The sequence below is a fragment of the Lissotriton helveticus genome, chromosome 4_1, assembly GCF_964261635.1.
Source record: "Lissotriton helveticus chromosome 4_1, aLisHel1.1, whole genome shotgun sequence".
Taxonomy (NCBI): domain Eukaryota; kingdom Metazoa; phylum Chordata; class Amphibia; order Caudata; family Salamandridae; genus Lissotriton; species Lissotriton helveticus.
Genome location: NC_136063.1, coordinates 561,476,103 through 561,491,618, shown reverse-complemented (window position 1 = coordinate 561,491,618; position 15,516 = coordinate 561,476,103). Strand labels below are relative to the sequence as shown.

The 15,516-nt window shown below is 37.5% G+C and overlaps 1 protein-coding gene across 4 annotated transcripts in view; it reads right to left on the bottom strand.

Moving 5' to 3' along the window:
• The window catches only part of EYA1 (EYA transcriptional coactivator and phosphatase 1), a 265,134-nt gene that overhangs the window by 206,962 nt on the left and 42,656 nt on the right, over positions 1 to 15,516 (bottom strand). Inside the window, exons 3-6 of one of the 4 annotated variants that reach the window (XM_078687154.1) lie at positions 15,297 to 15,371; positions 7,291 to 7,357; positions 4,470 to 4,612; positions 238 to 375 (exon numbers count right to left, since the gene is read on the bottom strand). In XM_078687154.1, coding sequence (XP_078543280.1) covers positions 238 to 375; positions 4,470 to 4,612; positions 7,291 to 7,357; positions 15,297 to 15,371 — 423 coding nt within the window. Of the gene's footprint in view, positions 1 to 237; positions 376 to 4,469; positions 4,616 to 6,258; positions 6,389 to 7,290; positions 7,358 to 15,296; positions 15,372 to 15,516 lie in introns of those variants that run through there. The other 3 variants (XM_078687153.1, XM_078687155.1, XM_078687157.1) reach the window with 3 other exon arrangements.

Here is a 15,516-nt window from a genome sequence, read left to right as displayed (position 1 = left end):
CACCTATGATATCTGGTCTCACCAAAACTGTACTACAAAGATACCAATATGGTTCTGACTATCGTTGTATTGCTTGTTCACTGTTATTTCTAAGTCATTATCTCTAAAGCGCTTTGTAACACTGTGCAATCAATCTTGACTGACTATATTAAGAACCTAAATAAATAATACAAAATATGCATCACAAAATTCAGAAGGACTCAATATTCATATTTGTGTGTATATGCCAATACCAACCTTGCATTTGGTAGCTATAGGGAGCCTGGCCGGGTGGTGGTGTACTGAACGTCGTCCCATAGCTGAGAAATCCTGTCTGTCCAGGTGACTGTGACTGTGATAATCCACCTTCTGTCTTGATGCCTGCCCACAATGTACCTAAATCAGTTAGTGATATCAGATCCATTTGATTATATTTAAACATAGAGATACATCATATCAAACATCAATTTGCCAATCAGATTTGTATGTATTAGTTGTACATACATTTGGCTAAGAAATATCTCCGAAAATTATATCAAAACTGTTGCCTTCTATTTTTACCACTATAAAACATAATTTGAGTACAATATCCCGGAATGTTTACAACATAGAAAAGTGGAAAGCATACCAAAAAAAGTCAAAGTAAATATTAGAAACAAATTCAGTATAGCATAACAGTGTATTATGTAAAATAGGAAGTACAGTACGGAGAAATAATATTAGATCTATAATTCCATAGGTGAGTCTATTCCTACGGCCATGTGTTGAATCCTCATATATTGATCCAGAATTTTTAACTATCCATCAATACAGGTAGACAGAAAGGAAATCCTATATTGAAGCTGGAGTGGATAAAAGTCCTTGTGCAATTAGTGTTGTCAGGAGACAAAATGTCCATGGTGTGTAAGGTATCGATCCTTCCTTGTTAAAGTAGTGTGATAAAAATCAAGTCAAATAAACCAGATCAGGCAAACATTGTGGAAATGTATAACATGATGGTGTTCACCCTGTCATAATGCTAGCCCTGGCTTAATTGTGGGAATAATGCTATATTTGTGTATAATGGTGACAACGCTAGCTGTGGCTTTATGGTGGTTAATGGAGCCATCCCTGGTATGATGGTGCAAAAGCAGGAATGCAAAAAATGATATTGGCTCGGAAAAGAGAGGGGCTAGTGTAAATGAACATATATTATGTTTATTCTAGTGTAAAATGTAGATAAGAGTCTCTACAAAACCCGGGATAGAAACTTCTTTGTCCAACTGGTTACGAAAAAAAGGCGCCACCAATGTCAAATCAGTTGCATTTGTAAATGTATGCTCACACAGGAGAATGTACTTAACAAATGACACCAAACATCACAGCAATGCAATATGGTAGATGCTTTCTTTTTGTATACATGCCACTGGTGCTAGCACTCATTTCAGTTTCTTACAGTTCACACAACATAAAGATATTTCCCAACACAATGTTTCATAGAAATTGTGAAAGTTAAAAATAGAGTCCCAATTTCACTTGATTTAAAATGTTAAAGTAAACCAACTAGATTAGCGTTTTTAATTTATTCCATATCATAAAATTGTTTATTGTTTATTAGTTTAGTAATAGTCGCATAATATACATTGTGAAAACAGGACATTTTTGCTACCCGAGGTAAATCCTTTTCTTGTTTATTTAATTTTATACCAGCTCGATTTCTGGTATCCTTACAGTGGAGAAAGGTTTAATAAACTGAAATTATTATGAGATACATTTCAGAGGTTCTGAGGCTTCACAAAAATCTACAAGAGAATGTATGGAAATCTACATTTCTAAGCCTACCTCACCTTCATCCTGGATCAACTACAAGCTAGCCAATTAATAAGAGTGTGCATTATTGCATGTAACTTTGTAAGTAATCTCCATTTACCTGAAAATGATATTTTCAAAATGAAGAAACCCTTTCCTCGACACTCCCATGAAACGTGGTTGTGTTCCATGCCCTCTATATGCCTGGAAGTATTTTCAACTCTTCCCTTGTATTTGTATCTTTATTTTAGTTTACCATAAAGTTTTTATGTAAGCTGGTAACTTTGTGTGTTAAACATGTTCCATGGCCAACTCCCCCTTCCTGTTCTCATTTTTAAAGCAAGGACTAATGACTCTAAAAAATCAGCCATAATGGAATAGTTTTCCCCATCATATGTGGAATTTAGAAACAATAACGTTATTTTCTGTTTCATGACTGGACTCTGTGAATGTAAGTTCAACTTCCCTGAGCCTATATGTCACTTATTGGCACCAATATTTTTGTGACTGCGATCCTAAATTTGTTAGGTTGTTACATTTATGCCACGCCCTCTCTTCCAGGACACCCCCCTCCCCCCCTCCACCCCCCTTGAATGTCTTTTTCCCTTTTTAGGATGCCAGGAGTATTATCTGGAAATACAAAATTGTCCATCAGACCTTAGTAATGGCATTCTAGATTCCGACTGATCCCTAAAATTGCTAATGGTACATATGTGTACATGTCTAACGATATTTCTGTGCAGCCTAAGGGCCCTTTACATCTATGTATGTGCTTGGCCATTATTGTAGTTGGAGACCACTAAAACAACTCTTTCCTTTAAAGTAAGTGTCTCTCACACTCATAAAAAGCAGTTCTTCTAAAATTGTCTAATTTCTCCACTTACATCACTAAAGGAAGAGAGGGTATGAATACTGATTTAATTTGTTGCACATTTCTTGGACCCTACAATATTTCATACCCCTCCTTCTATTTATATGCCACGTTTCAATTCTTAAGCACTCACAGGATCCCAAAATTGAGAGTAATAGATTTGGTCCTAAAACTAGCAGTTTAGCTTGAATGCGGTCAGTTTTTGTCAGACTGGTGCTGGGTAAAACTGCCCTGAGCATCACTCGTTTTATGATGCCAAATGTGAATCATCTAGGGGAAGCTGAAGCCACAATACCTGGGGAGACCAGCTGCCCTTTTTAGTACCACCCCAGATTTTGTTATCAGGTGTCTTCTTTGTGAAAGTCAGACCCTTTGTCTTAGCTTTCATTTCAGTATCCCCAGTGCTTAGGTTGTGTAGCCTGGGAAATTTGTTACTGGTCCTACTGCTTCAGGTTGCTTTTTGAAGGGCTATCCTGAATTACACTTATAAACAGAATGCCCTCATTTGGCCATGACACCTCAGTCTGAAAAAAACTATAAAATGTGTTATCTCATGTTCCCTCTTCTTTTTTACATCATGTACGGGAGCTAGATCCTCCCCAGAGCATTTGATTGCATTTATTTATTGTAGTGATGTATTTCACGGTCTTATGTGCCCAATTCTCCAGAACTATAGAAGGGGGAGTTCTCATTGCGCATAACTTCATAGATTAATATATTATTGTGTGATTTCACGAAGTTTATTTTTTTGTATCTGTTTCAATTGAAACAATATCCATGCAATAAATGTATTGCTTTCATGGATCTTATTTATTTTAACGGAGAACTCTAACAAAAATAGTGGGATCTATGTCAGAATATAGACTATACAAATATTGTGATTCCATAATATCATTGCCAAAATATCGACAACCAAAATATCAAGGAGGGAAGAATTTATTGGTAAATATAGATTTACTGTTGTCACCTCCCCTGCCCATATAAATTACTTGAAGATATATATGTAGATATATCGTTAAGTTACATATATGAGGATATAAGTATAGTTAATCTGTACTGACTATATATAGCTACTTTGTTGATATTTTTGTTACCACAGTTTTGCATAAATATAAAGGTATCACAATATTTAGAGTTTGATATTCCAGAGCCATACCAGTAGAGGTTTTGCATCGCATTAATTTATTAGGACTAAGGATATTAATTGCATTTTTAATGTTGGAATTTGTCTCTACCTGGCATGGCTTACAACCTTAGTTCAAGTAATTTGTGTAAAAAAGCAGACACAATAAATCGTAAGGTGTTATAGTGCTCAAGTAATATATCTTGGCATTTTATAGCAAAGGATAACTCTGTATGAGCACAGAAGTATATTTTGTTACTACTGAATGAGAAAGATCATGAAAAAGAAGAAACATGATGCACGTATTAAGTATAATTAAAAAAAATTCTGCCACACTTTTTGAAAAGTGGCACTCATTATGTCCTTCCAGACAATTCCATTGCTTGCTTATTTTAGAAGCTGACTGACTTGATTTCGCAAATGCAAAATATTTGTCACAGTAAAAGATAATTTCAGACAAAAAGCAAAGTTAAAGTTACCACATTTTGTGTATACAATATACAAAATGGTGCATATTTATTTCAAATTCCAGAGTCAAGGGCATGCTAATATAAACAGCCATAAATAATAGAACTAAAAACAATAACTAAGAAGCCAAATAAAACACAAGTTACAATATTATTGACTGACAAATTTTGACACTCAGTCGAGGCCTAATAAAATGTTCACTGTGCTACTCAATATATGTGAATTATTTTTAAAGCTTACCATAAGGGGGAATACCATAGGGTTGACCGGGCTGTGGATATGATGCATATGCTGTTGCTTGTTGCATTCCTGTTGTAAACTGTGTCTGCCCATATGCAGCCATGGTTTGCGATGATGGGGTGGGGAGTATATGTGGATATGCTCTGCTATTTGCCCAAAACAAGAAAATAAATAAAAGGGCCTTTATTATTATTATGTTTAATACCGTGTATAAAAGCATGCAGTAAATGTACTGCTGAGCTGACTCAAAATTCAATATCTATATATATATCTATATCTATATCTATATATATATATATATATATATATATATATATATATATAGATATAGATATAGATATATATATATAGATATAGATATATATAGATATATATATATAGATATATATATATATGTTCATACACATCAATCACTGCCCTTTATGTATAACAATTTGTTAATAGCTCGCTTAATCTTCCCGCTGGCCCCCAGCGCCTTGACACCTTCGGGTAATTGTTTGCGCTTTACAAATACTGGACATTTACATTTACATTTAAATATTTCAAGTATAGTATGGGGAAAGAGATTTCTTTGAAGTTCTAATAAATATTAGAAAGATTGCATTGAGTAACGTAGACTTGTAAACAATTATGTTGTGGCAGAAATGAACAGTAAATAGGAAAGGAAATTAGTACAGTGTGAGGACTCGGTAGAAGTGAAGCATGGCTTGTGAACTTGGACTTTTGGTAGCCTCATAGGTAATATGAATTTTATAAACGGAGAGCCATGTAAATAATTGTCAACAGTTCAAGGATAATATGAACATAACAAGTTAGAAAGTTGTAATGTAGGAGGCTCCGTGTCTGGTAGCTTGCAACGGCACACATAAGTAAGTAAGATGATGTAATACAGAGAACGGAATGACAAATCAGAGCAAACGAACTTCTGCAATGCTTGGATGTAGATCAAGAAATATGATATTTGATAACAGTAAATGAGGATCTATATAATGCTTAAACCTGCAGGTATCCAAGAGCTCAAAACTAGAGTATACTTAGCAGAGAATTTAGATTGAATATCTTTACTGGCGTTTCCTAAAATAGAGTAGATTAATGTCAGCTTGCATTCCTGAGAATAGACAGTTCCACAACATTGGGTCCACATCCAAAAATATGTACTTATTTACTCATTCACTCACTGACGCATTGACTCAACAATCTACTTTTTTATCATCTCCTAAGAAAAATATTTGCTCTGTGACACACTGTACACCTTTTTCTGTTTCCTTAATCTTCTCTATGTAAGTGATACCCGGACAGGCATTTCTCGCGTTACCCAAGCAAATTGTTAAGTTCCATGTAAAGCTCAAGTTAAAGAGTAATAACCTTTTCCAGTGCTTTGACCAGGAATTGAGCACTGATACCCAGATAATTGCTCTGCTGAATAGAAATTGTAAGAAGTAAAGGTTGTCCCCTGTGTAGAATAATCCAGTGGGCAAAAATGAGCAGGGATGGTGATGCTTGTGATTTAGCAGTGATGGCACAATGGAAGAGATTGATAAGAGTTAATTTGTCTGAAACAAGTATTGAATCATTAGGTTCTCTTTGGCGTGTGATGTACAGCTAGATGTATCTGTCTTTTTTAAAACCAAAAAAAGGAGTGTATGCATAATAGGAGAGAGAGGTGGTTAAAGAGATGGCTAACAGCTCATATTCAAAAGCAATCAGGAAATGCAGTGAAAAGAATAGGTTGCAAAAATGTATTAGTAGATCATATGGCAGCTGCCACAGAAGGACAGCAAGATATTACCTGGGTCAATCATGTAGCATGGTTTACTCAAGAAAAGCCCTGCTGTTTGTGTTTTCAGATGCTGTCTTTGGGAGAAAACCCAACGAGTATAGGGTGTTGACTGTGATGTGAGAGGCCAAGCATCAGACAACTCCCCGGAGAAATTGTGTTTCAAGGGTATCCATTTTACTTTAAAATAAGATAGCCTTTTGGTTTTGCCTGTAATATAAAGCATGAGACATAGATAAAGGAGGAGGAAGAGATGAAGAAGTGGCACAATCAAGGCCACTGTTTATTGCAAATATAGATAAGTGAGGGGAAGGTTCCAGATTCACTAAGAGCTTTGTTGGTTAGAGCATGTGAGTGGTGATAGAACCTATTTCAATGGGCTATTCATAGCATGAGGAAAACATTAAACTTGCCAAAAAAGACAGTTTTGATGTGTTAGACACATTTGCAAAGGAATTTGAACATTATTCAGAGAACCATACTTTCAGTTAACATACTACAGAAATGCATCATTTAGTCACCCACACAAACAAAGAAAATATTCGCTGTGCCAATGCTGGCGAATAAAAAAAAATGCATTGCTAGAAATGGAAAAGAAGCAAGAGGAGTTCACCAAACAAATGATGTGAGGATATGACAGAGGTAAAAGAAAGTTGGGGATATCCATGGGTGAGAGTCAAATAAATCTTAACGAATGAAAACGGATATATGTGGAGAGGAAGCAAATAAAGGAGACTAACATTATTGAAACGTATGTTGGGACTGTTATTAACAAAGATTGCAGTTCTTCTTTGCCATCACCGTCAATCACTACGCCACATATTAAAATTAATTCACATTTTTGGAAAGGTACGCTCATTTTTAAGATGATGCACTTTTACATTCGCCCCCAGCACAGATTTAAAAGACAATTCGCACACCCCCTACAACAAATTACACATTTTTCATATGATTAAAAGATGGCCCAGCCTTGGGATATAGGAGATGTTTACGAAGGAGCTTTATTTTCATATAACTTTTTAAAAGGTAAAAAAAAACTCTTACTTGGAAGGATAGATCTGTGGTGAGAACGGGTGGGTTTGTCTTGGGCTGAAGCCACTGCTTCCAATCACTGCACAGGCAAAAAGAATGCACATCCCAGCATAAACAAGGATATGAGAACAGAATATTGTTTGCTCAAAAAATTCCTACGTTAATTCAGGTTTACAGCAATTGCTTTTTTAAAATAGTCTCAGCGTCTACTCAGCAAGAGCCCAAGAATTAAAAAGAATGCAATTGATAGATTTAAAACCACACATTCCAAACATTAACGCAGAGCAGTATTCTTTGTAAAACTAACATTTTCCTTTTCTGAACATAATCAGACAAAACAATTAAACAATATCAGAAAACATTTTCCAGGATCTCCAAAAATGTAAGTTATTGAAAAAAATTAGTCGAGAGTACAGTTTAACATTAGCGATTATTGTGCAGTGGCCTGCGTTCAAGTCAAAACTAAATTGGGCTGCTGCCTTCAGTCATTGGAAATGTAGAAAAGGAACATACCAAGAAACACAAGGTTTTTGGCAACTGAAAACGTTGTTGTAGCTTTTGAAGCTTAACTCAACATTTCATGAATCCTACTTCAATATCTTCGAAACTGCTAGACTGAAAGTAGCATTCTCCCAGGATCCCTAGTTCCATGTATGTCCCATCCAAGAAAGGTAACACAACACCATGAAAATGAGGAGGCCGCGGTCTGCCTCCAAAAAAGGCTTTTCACTTCCGTGTGCACTGGATTAAAAGGCGTGCTTTCCTTGGAAGAGGAAAAGAATGGCAATATGATATGGAAGCATTATCTAGTTGGGGCATTAATCAAAAGTCAGCTCTATCCAGTCGCAATGGGAAACCTGGAGACAGCTACCGTGGAAACCTGATTAGATTCAATCCCAATAGAACTGGAGAAGTAAATTTCATGTATACGTTTGAGACTCATGGAAAAACATGTTAAGTGGCTTGCCATGCAGTGATAATAACTTTAGAATAACTCATCGAAATTGTGACAGCCAAGTGAAAAGTGTCTCAAATGTTTGCTGAACATATAGTTATATAATGTTTTACTTCTATATTTCTTTATTGTAGTGACAGTATGAAGGAAGGACTACATACAGAAAAGATTTTGCAGACCTAAGCGTTACCCAGGTCATAAAAAGGCATTCACTATTCTAATTTCCACATTCTGATTCGAGCGTTCACGAGGAGTTTTATTTTCTAATAATAAAGGGCACTTGCGACTTGCAATCCACTATATCAATAGATTTTCGGTTTTATGTTTATAATCAGGGCAATAAAATGAGATTATGGCGGCTGGATGCAAAAATAAAGCATGGGACAAACACATTCTCATCAACCTGTGATTATTCACAAAACATTGTGCCAGCAATCTGCATTCAGGAAACACATGAGAAGCTACTCAGAAAAAGATTTAAATAATTTTGTGTATTCTAGATGGAACAGGAAATTAATGACTTGATAAAATAATAGTGTGACCGTGGTGGGTGCTTTTTAGACAATTCCTTGCTGCTCGGTTGACCGGCGGAATGCCGTTTCTATGCCTGATTGTATGATCTCTGAAGAGATTGGTCCAAACTACATTTCCGGTTATTCTGGTTCATTTCCGGATCCGGTCCGATTATTTAATCATGAACCAATCACTATAGACATAGCAAGTTCCCCCTCTGGTCCGCATACGCAGAATTTAAATCGGACGAGTGGCGATACTAATCACCTTCCCCTCGACTCATATGGATGACTGGGACAACGACGGACAAGTTAGTGACGCTGTGTGTGGGACATCTTCAGCGTTCCCTTCCGCGTCCGCATGTATGAGTCTAACGGCTTATTCGGCCAGTTAATTAGCAGTCCGTGGGATATTCTCAACATTCCCGTTGGGGTCTGTATTCGCCTGTCTAACTATTTATCTGGCCGATCAACTAACTGGCCGCTCGCCGGCCCTTTTTTTCATCAACGGCGTTCTGCCACTTCCGCATTTACAAATACACACTTCTATATGCGGAAAACCTTGATATTAGAATTTTAAAATTATCCCATGTGCCGACTTGGGCCACATAGGCTGTGGGCATTCACTGGTACAAATAGGCAATGGTTTTCCTTCCTGTTTGCACGACCTCGTGAAAAGAAGCTCAGTTGTGCAAGACATTGGTACATCATTTATATTTACCATACAGGATATCTCAGTATATTACCAACTCTGAGATATCTTGTTGCAATAATGACATGACGTTAGTCTACAATGTTGTAGAATTGCAAAATCTCCATTTTTCATTATATTCATTATATATATCTTTTCATTGTTGATCCAAGATGCACCACTCTATTGAGTATATTAGCGAGGGAGTTCCAAAAGAGATGATCATGACACCCCTTTCCCTCCACCTCTCTCTCCCTAGAGCGGGGTCCCTCTAATCTGAGCGAGTGCCAGGCGAGGTGAAGTTTTCCCCATACTATTGGTGAGTTGCTCCAATTGATATCAGTTGATTATTGATCCACACATGTAAAAGGGTTCTAAATGTTTATATCTGTTCATGGGTGTTTATTTTTACAGGAGAGTACTTATCAGAATGACATGTGACCACCACACTGTTGACTGGTAGGTCCAAACTATCTTTTTCACTGTTGCAGTAGCACTTAAAATATAGGTCCTGAAGAAAGCCTTCACAGGCTGAAACATGTTGACCATTTTTCTCTACAACTGATAGTAATATTTGTTCCAGATACTATCTTCACTTTGTTTTTAATCTTGCCGTTATGCTGACCCCCCTTAATAAAAATGTATTTTTGGCACCATAACAGGCATTTTTAATATCACATTCAAACTTTCACCCCTTTCTCTTGTGCACTGCTTTCTCTTTACTCTCAGCCTAACCAACATATCCTGTTGGCAACTTCTCACACTGGTGGATCTTACACTAGTTTCCCTCTGTATATATCAAAAGAGGTGACTAATAGATACCAGTTTCTAACCTAAACCCAGATGATGAGACTCCGTCAATGGGCGGGCTGATGGGTACACTTTCACACTTGTATCTAATTTAATTGTTGTTTACCTCTCTCTCCTGATACTTGACTACCTCTCTCACACTACATTTGAGTGTCTGGTTAGTTTGTAGTCAGATCTAGACCCTTAGCATCCCCTGTGTTTTGTTGCACGTAGTGAACAACCTGCCTATGTGTGGAGTAGAAGTGGACTCCTGGACATCTAGAACTGTTGCAATTTGTAGGGGCATGTGGTGCATTAATTATGAGTTTCTTAAGGCCAGAAATCTACACGTACCAGCGTTGATTTCCAACTCTTTTAATGGTCTTTGTGACTTAGACGCATGATGTTTCTTTGAAATCGGCCGACTGCCACGGCACATTACGTAAGGTTTTTTACTGGTGCGGGAAAATACAATCACAACTCATTAACTACTCCTAGCATAATGGAGAATAAGACAAAGAGGTGTTGCTCCAAACTTAGCCTGAACAAAGTATTGGTTTTCCCCAGGAACATGGCAAGTATATTCTGTTGAGCATATCATATGTCCAAAGTTTGAGGCACAGTCAATTATCTTAAAATCTTATTGTGCTAACAGTAAACATAGCACAATATACTTTTGCTCAAGGTTTTACCAGTGCCAAAACTATTATATAATATATAAACTGGAGCTACATTTGCTTACTCAATTCTTTAATATCGAAACTGCAAAAATTATGCAAATTGAAATTCCTTGAATTCCCTCAATGCAACATTTATGTAATATGTCTCCAAATCTGGAGTGTAGTAGCATGAAGTATTGCAGAGAAGAGTTTAATGGCATAGAGTGCAGTGAGAGAGGGTACATTGGCTTTGAGTAAAGTGGTGTAGACTGCATTGGTGTAGAGTGCAGTGGCGCAGAGTAGAGTGGAGTGGCGCTGAGTGGAGTGGTACTGTGTACAATGGCACTCTGTGCAGTGGTGCCGAGTGCAATAGCAAAGAGTAGATTGTTTCACAGTAGAGTAAAGAGAGGTGCACAGTAGAGTACAGTGGCATAGAGTACTGGAATGATTAGATTGGTTAGGGTAGATTGGCAAAGAGCACACTGGCATAGAGTAGAGTGGTACAGAGAAAAGCGAATTGGTGTAGACTGCAGTGGCATAGAGTGCAGTGTTGCAGAGTAGAGTGGCCTATAGTGGAGGGGTGCAGAGTTAAGTGGCAAAGAGTGCAGTGGTTCATAGTAGAGTTGTGTGGGTACAGTGCATTGGCAAAGAGTAGAGTGGTTAGAGAGGAGATTTGTAGAGTGAAGTTGCATTGAGTAGAGTGGTGTGGAGTAGAGTGCAGTGAGGCTTTGTAGACAGAAGTATTGTAGTGTGGAGTGGTGCAGAGAAGAGGGAAGAGGCATAGAGTGGAATATGCATGGTGTAGTAGCACACTGCCATTGTTATAGACAACACATCTTCAATTGAAATGACCATCACACTAGCACAGACACACAGTTGTACTGATAAACGTATACAGCGCACAAACAATAGCATCACCTAGTGTATTGACTTGTTTTCATCTTACTGAAATATTTGGTTCATCACACCTCAGAAGTACCAAAAATGTGCTTTTTTTGAGCTTTTCTAATTATGAAATATCTGGACAAGTCATTTGGAGATTTATATGTTGCTGTGTGCTAGAAAAATATATAATATTTCCTCTAGCACTCCCCCAATTGCAGGCATGATTGTCACATAAATCCTCTCACTTTCAAGTCAGAGAAAAAAAAGTAAACACCAAGCTCCCTGGAAAACAGACCCTGATATTTGACCTTTGTCTTTGAATGCACAGCAAATGTGACAAGATAAGATAAAGAGTTAAATGCCTCTTTGCAGAAATCCAGTACTGGTGGAAGAATACAGTAAAAATGGTTTGGGCAATTAAAGGGGCAAACTCAAGCTGGACAGCCTAAAGCAAATAGAATAGAAAATAGAAGAAAGCAAATGTGAGTTACAAACCACAAAGCCAATAAGTAATGTGTAGAATGCATTCCTAGGATAGCTTTCCAAATGTCCTTAAGCGGCCATTAGCAAACCAGGCTGATGTGCTGTCTGGTAGGCTTCGACCTAAAAATCTGAAATTACTAGTCATCTTCCAGAAAGGTAGATAACTGTTATTGGCAAATGGTGAAGTAATACTTCTGGAAACACAATCTGTCATTTCCATTAGGGTAGAGAGGTAGAGAATAGAGTCCCAAATTCTTAATAGAAACCACGCATAACATAATGTTTGTATGTAGGTTTCTAGTCCTCACCAATCAAATTCCCTGTAGGCACTTCTATAGGCACTTCTACGAAAAAATGGAGGGCACAATGGTACCAAGAAAAAAGCATTGAGGGAAACAAAGGCAAAACATTTTTCTTTACCATGCTCCCCAACTCAGACATACTTGATCCTTAAAAACAGGTATTCCAATAAGGCAGCAACATTATCCCCTCTTCCCTCATTCATGGAGCTCTCTCTTAACCCCTTCGACGCTGATGACGAGCTGGGCTCGTCATGAGGTAGCCTCCTCGCACGCTCATGACGAGCCCAGCTCGTCATGAAACATGGGAATCAACAAATCTCAGCACAGGAGGGGAATACCATCAGCATTGATGTGGTTAAAAATGGAAGATCACTGCATTTTAGGTTGTGTTGGCCATTGCAAATGACTCTCTATGAGTATATTGACTCATGTTACACTGGATGCAATATCACTTGGTCCTTAGATAACCATAGAACATTATAGGTGTGCTATAGTGGGTAAGAAGGTAGTGACAATGTCATCATAATTCTTGTGAAAAACTATTATTTTGACAACTGTGTCAAATCAGAACTGGTGAAGCAGTTGATATAGAAAAATAATAAGTATTGCATCTCAATAAAACATGCAAATTAAGAACTACTCAATTTATAATTGCACATGCCAGCAATTTAGGAGTTTTCCAACTTACACACGCATGATTTATGTATATCAGAAATGATCATTGCTGACTTCGCCCCATTTAACTAATGTGATCTACTTAAACACATAAATCTAGGGATTGAAAATGTGTGACATTATGGGCTCGATTACGATGCACGGTAGACTTGAGTCTGCCCGATACCGTCATAGTCTCAGGACCGACCGAGCTTCAGTCGCCGGTCCCTACACCGCTATAATGATGCGACCGCACATGGTACGGTTGCATTCTCCCATTTCCTTATGGGAGCTTATGTTACGGCCGTAACACAAGCTCCCATAAAGAAATGGGAGATTGTGTTAATCCCTGCACCCTGGTGCAGGCACCTCAAGGTGCCTGCGACAAGATGCAGAGAAAAATGGAGGCCACAAGGAAAAGGGAGCCCGGCTAGGGGCCCCCAAACTCACTTTCCGACAGGCTTTCCATGTCAGAAAGCACGGCATGGAAAGCGTGTGGGAAACCGAGCATCACCTTCCTCTGGGAATACGAGCCGGTATCCGACTGGCCGATGGGCTCCTGGAGCCCATTGGAATCCAGCGGGAATGACCACCCAGTTTCAATTCCAACCGACCATATTGTAATCAGCCAGTTGGAATTGAAGCTGAGGATCTCGGTCATAAAGCCTCCGTAATTGGCCCCTTAGTGTTTTTAATAGGAGTCTGTTCCTTTTTTAATAAAAATGATTCACTGGCATACTTACCTCTCCAACATCTACTTTGCGGTATCCATAAAATAAGTTGCACATTTCTACACATACTGCTGCACTTATACCTGAAATGTTCCCATATCATTTCAGATGACCATAAGGGAGGGTATTGATACCACAACATTTTCGAATATTAACACTGTGATTGTGACAGCTTATATGCATTGACTAGCCCACACAGAGACACTGAGTGAATCTAAGGCTATCAGTTCATAGTATACACATACACTACACATGTGTTTGTACTTGTATCTTGACCTGTTTTATACTTTTTGATAAAAGCTAAATTTGGCGTGAAAATGAGACACATTTTTCGAGCTGTACATCAGACTTATGCCAGCAAATCTCTGGGAATCAATGCCTTAGTTTACATCTGGCAAAGTGTGAGGCCATAAGACACAACATTTGTACAGATGCAAAAACGGCCAGTCCATTTACATATATGTTGCTGTTTGTTTAACACGGAATGAACCAAGCAGTATTTGCATGAGGACAAACATGGCATAACTAATTTCAGAATATGTTTTATGTTACCCAATAATAAGCGGGAAAATGCATTTTCACTACTTTTCAAATGCGAAAGATAAAACTATATTTAGGTAAATTTAGTGTGTTACATGCACTATCACATAAGTAGTAAAAACTGTAAATACCACTTTCCTACTTTATTTTATAATTACCAAAGGATTAATTATGAAGTGCGATTTCTTTAATAAAAGTAAATGACTCAGATACGGTTTTTTAAGTCTTTTTTCCATATTTGTCCTGATGCAAAAATCTTTCTGTAATATAAAATGGACAGAAAACTGTGCACCATTCCATATTAAAGGAGAACAGGTCGTGCAAAAGCTGTTTTTGCACCACTGCAGACTTTATGGACATTGGCTTTAGGATTGCACTTTAATTGATCAGTATTGATACTACTTCTAAATGACTCTCCTTTTTATTTTTGAGTTATTCTGTTTCTTGCAGTTTTGGTGCTTATGGTTTTCTTAAATACATGCCATTATGCATGCGAGCAGGGAGATTGAGAATTTTAGTTATATAATGGCAATGAATCATGTGCATGACTCTTAAGTGAGCATTGTCAGAGTACAGACTCAGGGGAATACTGAAGAGCTCATTTTTTCTTCCCAGTTTTCTGCATGCCAGATAGCACAATCAACAGCACTCTCAAAGCAGGTGACACAGTACGAATCTATTTTGAAATATATTGAGATAGCCTTACGTGGCAGACTTTATCAACTATGTGTCGGAATTTACTATATATGCTAGTATATGCTAGAGGAAGCGTCCACAAACTAGACTGATATTTGTAAATATTATCAATGGTTCTTACCTGTGCCCGAGAAATTGTCTAACGTTTCCTCTGTAGACCTGGAAATCTCACTGCTGGTCATTGGTTCTGTTTTCACTAAAAATATTAGATATATTTGTTAGTGTAAAAATGTGTGCACTTTCTTATCACTTAATGTTTTATATTTTAGCATGAACTAAAATCCTATATTATAATTAAATAAATTCGCACCTTTTAAACCTTCCATGAACAAATGTGTACT